General features: G+C 40.6%; 1 protein-coding gene across 1 annotated transcript; it reads left to right on the top strand.

Annotated features, from left to right (window-relative positions):
* Positions 1–247: 247 nt before the first annotated feature.
* LOC106867298 (photoreceptor-specific nuclear receptor) lies at positions 248–5,522 on the top strand. Its single transcript, XM_014912139.2, has 4 exons — positions 248–752; positions 1,388–1,846; positions 2,606–2,776; positions 3,163–5,522. The coding sequence occupies exons 1-4, from the start codon at positions 560–562 to the stop codon at positions 3,402–3,404; spliced, it is 1,065 nt and encodes a 354-aa protein (XP_014767625.2). The 5' UTR covers positions 248–559; the 3' UTR covers positions 3,405–5,522.
* The last annotated feature ends 237 nt before the right edge of the window (positions 5,523–5,759 follow it).

Here is a 5,759-nt window from a genome sequence, read left to right as displayed (position 1 = left end):
GAGAGAGAGAGAGAGAGAGAGAGAGAGAGAGAGAGAGAGAGAGAGAGAGAGAGAGAGAGAGAGAGAGCAGGTCATACTCGCATGTGAAGGACGACATTGATTTTTATGCGTACGTCGTTATCATATTAATCATATTATCCACCCTGTTTTTTTTTTGTTATTTTTTCCCCATTTCCTGTTTTTGAAATGTAATTTTTATATTCCTTTTAACGAATATAGGTTTGAATATGGAGCGTTTTCACAGTACCCTCCCCAAATTTCTGTGCCATCGGACGTGGGGTACAAAGGAGGGAGTCGTGTATTCCAACCGGTTACTGTGCACCTGGGTGCAGAACAGAACCGAACAGCGACTGCAGCGGCAGCGGCGGCAGCAACACTTTTCCAGCATCATCATCATCATCATCATCAACAGCAGCATCAACATCAACAGTATCAGCACCATCATCATCATCAACAACAACAACAACAGCAACATCACCCGCCTGCTCCGCTTCATTTCCAACCCTATTGTCAGGGAGTTCGAAGCAACCATTCTAGAGTACACGCTAACTACGACGGCATGAGGGGCGAAGGCAACGAAACAGCTGTTGCAGCAGTGGGTAATTTCGGCTCAGCCCAAGATATGGCTGTCCCAATGACCACGGCAGAGAGTGTCACCAAAGACAGCAGGGCTTCTCCTCATGATGTATCGAAAACCTCACCGGAGTCTCCCCCCACGAAGAAAGAGAAGCGAGACATTAAAGAACCGGCAGGTGAGGGGATTTGTTTGTCGGGATCCCCCCCCATTTCTTTCCTTTCCCTCTCCCATCCCGCGTTATTAGCACCTTTCCTCCACTCTACACGCATGTGTGCGCATGCGTGTATGTATACGTGTGTTTGTGTGTGTGAGTATGTATCTATAGGAATAAAAAAAATTAATATCTATAGATACATGTATAACACAGCAATTACTAATATTACATACACACGCACACATACATATAGTGTGTGTGTGTGTATACATGTGTGCGTGCGTGTGTGTTTATGTATATTAATAGTGACTGTAAGCTGGCAGAATCGTTAGCGCGCCGGGAAAATGTTAAGCGGCATTCCTTCAGGCTTTACGTTCTGAGTTCAAATGTCCCCGGCTTCGACTTCGCCTTTTCCCCCTTCGGGGTCGATAAAATAAGGACAAGTTGAAAACTGGGATCGCTGTAACTAACTCAGCCCCTCCCCTGAAATTGCTGGTCTTGCGCCAAAGCTTGAAACCAATATAAAAAGTGACTGTTTACTTCGAAGTTCCGCCGTTAAAACAGGCCTCACAAAACAGTTTTACATTCTGTCTGTCTGTTTGTCTCTTTCTCTCACACACTCATTTCGTTTTTTCTATTCTATTTGTATTTTCAAGATTCGTCCTCGAGCGAAAAACCTGCAAATACAGCACCAACAGCAGCAGCAACAACAACACCAAAGTCTTCTGGAATACTAAATTCACAATTCCCAACATACCACCCTCAAAAGATCCAGTCATCTTCGTCAGCATCGTCGTCGTCGTCATCATCATCGTCATCGTCATCATTATCATCGTCTACCCTAAACTTGAGTCCACCGTCCCCTTATCTGGTCCCACCGTTCAGTATGCTCACAGCGTTGGCAGACCCTCATTTGTATATCAGCCCACTGGGTGTTTCCCAGGAGAACATCTACGAAACGGCGGCGCGTCTTCTTTTCATGTCTGTGAAATGGGCCAGAAATATCCCTTCGTTTTTGCAGCAACCATTTCGTGATCAGGCGATTCTGCTGGAGGAATCTTGGTGCGAACTGTTCATCTTGAGTGTTGCTCAGTGGTCGCTGCCAATTGATAGCAGTAAGTACCACAAAGTGATATAAGGGTGGGAGGTAGTCTTCTTTATTGGCTGACTTGGTCGGCAAAATCGGTAGAAAATACCATGCTGTGTATGGATATGTGTTGTGTTTGTATGTGTGTGTTTGTGTGTGTGTGTGTGCATATGTATATATATATGTATAATTACATGCATATACATAGGTGTGTATGTGTGTATATATATATAGAGAGAGAGAGGGGGAGAGAGAGAGAGAAATAGATAAACAGAATAAGAGATGGATGGTTGAATAGATAGATAGATAGATATACATACATGTATATATGCGTGTCTCATATATATGTATGTACGCGCGCGAGCGTGTATACAACGGGCTCCTTTCAAATTCTGTCGGTTAAATTCACTCAAAAGTCTTTGATTGGCCCAGGAAAATAATAGCAAACACTCGCCCCGACGTGTCACGCACTGAGCCTGAACCCGAGACTATGTGGTAGGGAAGCGAACATTTTCATCGTACAGCCATGCCTGCGCTTATCCATACCGAATATATTTGAAGTATATATTTTTCTGCAGCCTTTGAGAAGAGCATTCAGCCATAGGAACCACATCAAAGCAGACACTGTAGCTCATCGCAGTCCACTGACTCGTCGGCTTCCGCAGAACCGTCCAACTCATGCCAGCATAAAAAACGTATTTTAAATGATTATGGGGGTGATGGTGACAATGTGACTTAACTATCCGCAAGCGGAGCAGAACCCTAAAATTTTAACTTTCTTTTACAGATTCTTTGCTGTCTGCCAACAGCTGGAGCATGGATTCACACCACACGGAGAAAATTGCGTTTATGATGTCACAACTGCAATTTATGCAGGATATCATAGCTAGGTGCAACGAGCTGCACGTTGATGCTACAGAATACGCGTGTCTCAAAGCCATTATTTTGTTCAGACCAGGTAAGCAACGGCCGAGTTTAACATCCCTGCAATTTGCTGCATCTCTATCTATCTATCTATCTATCTATCTATCTATCTGTCTATCTATCTGTCTGTCTGTCTATCTGTCTGTCTATCTGTCTGTCTATCTGTATAGTAGTGGTTTCTAATTTAAATGCGAGGAATCAAAGGATAAGATGCTACACACAAACATGCAGGCTGAGTAGACTTGCTGCCACCAGACTTCAACACATCACTGCTCACTAATATTACATGTCATAGTTACAATTACAATGATGATGATGATGTATTTTTATTTACTTGTTTGTTTTTATTAGTGCAAAATAAATGCGTTTATGAAATATTCCATGATGAAACATTTACTTTCATTTTGTTCATTTGTTTAGAAGTGAAAGGACTCCGCGACTCCAAGCAAGTGGATCGCCTTCAAGACCAAGCACAGATAATGTTGAACGATTACATTTCACGACACCACGCAGCCGTACAGCCTCGCTTTGGAAAATTACTGCTCCTTTTACCCAGCATTCGTTTGGTTAATCCGCGATCCATCGAGGAACTATTTTTCCGGCGAATGATCGGCAGTGTCCCTATTGAAAGATTACTATGTGATATGTTCAAGTCGAGCTGAAGTGAATTACTTCCCAATTATATCCCGACGTTTTAACCCTTTGTCTGTCCTGTGTATCACACGTGATACACAAGACATCTTTCCCTGGCATCATATAGGATACACATTACCAAATGTTTTGAAACCACCAGAGTAAGTTGGGGCTTATGATAGAAGAGCTTTATATTACTCAGAACGTATAAAACAAGGGCTACATAAAAGTCAGAAAACAAGCAAGGACTTTTAGGAGTAACTTATAAAAAGGATTTTGGACGGGCAAACGTTAAAAATGTAATATCAATCCGTTGTTATGATAAATCAAATGATTGATAAGACTAAAATAAAATGGTTAATACACAGTTTCAGGGTTTAAAATAGAAGTAAATAGACCTGAAGTGACAAAAGTGATCTCTTATAATTTCATAAAGAGAACAAGTGAAATCCATTAATTTTATTAACTCCCTCACATTGCCCTATCCACCGAATCAATATGCTTCGTACTTTTTAGTGATATCTTGAATATTTCAGAAATAGCAGCTGATTTACACCGTTCCAATGTATTATATCAGCAATGAACACCGCTGAGGAGGATCTCTTGTTTTTTTATTTTATATAAGAAAATATATGGTTTTCATCTGACTTTAAATATATGTACATTAGCTATGTCACATAGAGTGTTTGCATGAATTTATGGGATGTCATTGTCGTCACTTCCGCTTTCCATCGCAATTTACTTCCATTATTTTCAGGACAATCTGTGCATTTTAATGACTGTAAACTGCATGTTAACTGTTATATGACTAAAGTAAAATGGTTAACATGCAATTTAAGGGTAAAAAAAAAAGAAAACGAAAGTAGATTGACCGGAAGTGACAACATGACATCACATTATTTCATAAAGAGAACATAAAGAGAACTAGTGAAATCTCTTAAGTTTATTGACATAAATTCCCTTAGGGGCATAGACGTGGTTGTGTCGTTAAGACACTCGCTTGGCAACCATGTAGTTTCGAGTCCAGTCTCTCAGTGTGGCACCTTCGGCAAGTATCTTCTTCTATAGATACAAGTCGACTAATGCCTTATGAGCGAATTTGGTAGATGCTAACAGTACGAAAGCCCATCATGCGTGTGTGTGTGTGTGTGTGTGTGTGTGTGTGTGTGTGTGTGTGTGTGTGTGTGTGTGTGTGTGTGTGTGTGTGTGTGTGTGTGTGTGTGTGTGTGTGTGTGTGTGTGTGTGTGTGTGTGTGTAACCACTGCTTGACAACTGGCATTAGTTCGTTTGCGTTCTCGTAATTTCTACGAGTCGGTATAAAGAGTCTGATAGAATAAGTATCATACTTTGAAGTTGAAATATGTTCTGGAGTCTATTTCTTCGACTAAAGCCTGTAAGCATGGCCGCAGTCCAATGACTAAAGTCAGTAAGAAATATGACGCATTCACCGATATAATACCTTGTATAATACCTTCTGGTGACACCTTCAGTATTTCAGAAATAACTGCTCACTTACACCGTTCCAACGTATTTATATCCAGCAACGAACAACACCACCAAGAAGGCAGTTCGGTGTCTTGCATGCCGACGAATGATAGCCATCAGAGCTACATGTGAACGTAGCTATAATCTTGCTCGACTATTGAAATGTATGAGTGACGTTGCTGTTTCTCTCTATTCACCATACCCCGTCCATATGAAATTATCAAATTTCCCTGTCGTCACTTCCGCTCAATTTCTTTTCATTTCTTTTCAAACTCCCATACTTCTATGTTAATCGCTAAACTCAACGAGGCTTCCCATGAACTACAGTGATGCCACCATCAATGTAATACGGTTTTACAAACTACATCGCTAGTATTGTTGCTGGGAACACCTTACACTGTGCTCTTCTTGTATCATATGTATGTATGTATTATTTACGTTATAAGAATTTAAAAATTTCGTCAAACGTGAAATAATTTATTTTTAATGATGGAAGTAGATAAAGCTATAAATGATAGCATGTAAAGATAGGATTAAAGATCTCTTTGGATAGAAAAAGTCTAAATATCGCTTTTAATCAGCAGAAATGACAAAGCGATTCACGGACCTCATGTTTCGTTTATCATACTTATCGAACTCTCAGCCTTCGAGTAACCTGTATATCTTTCTGTCGAATAAAACTAATTTAAAAAATGCATTGAGTTCTTTTCTCCTGTTCCTTCTACCAAATCTCTGTCTCTCTTTCTTTTTTCTTTCTCTCTTTCACTCTCTCATTCTCTCCGGACAGAGAGAGAGAGAGAGAGAGAGAGAGAGAGAGAGAGAGAGAGAAGAGGAAAGATCCAGAGATCCTCAATATAGAAAACACTCTGACGCGCTCAAATGATTTGAACTTAGACTCT

This window comes from Octopus bimaculoides, chromosome 21 (assembly GCF_001194135.2).
Source record: "Octopus bimaculoides isolate UCB-OBI-ISO-001 chromosome 21, ASM119413v2, whole genome shotgun sequence".
Classification (NCBI taxonomy): Eukaryota; Metazoa; Mollusca; class Cephalopoda; order Octopoda; family Octopodidae; genus Octopus; species Octopus bimaculoides.
The sequence above is the reverse complement of the archived record's forward strand: the minus strand, read 5'-3'. Positions and strand labels throughout refer to the sequence as shown.

What these genes read in the sequence shown, in the direction of transcription:
- LOC106867298 (XM_014912139.2), top strand. Translation starts at nt 560, where the DNA reads ATGAGGGGCGAAGGCAACGAAACAGCTGTTGCAGCAGTGGGTAATTTC. An exon ending in AGACATTAAAGAACCGGCAG is followed by an intron (nt 753 to 1,387) that starts GTGAGGGGATTT and finishes TGTATTTTCAAG; the next exon opens with ATTCGTCCTCGAGCGAAAAA. An exon ending in CATTATTTTGTTCAGACCAG is followed by an intron (nt 2,777 to 3,162) that starts GTAAGCAACGGC and finishes TCATTTGTTTAG; the next exon opens with AAGTGAAAGGACTCCGCGAC.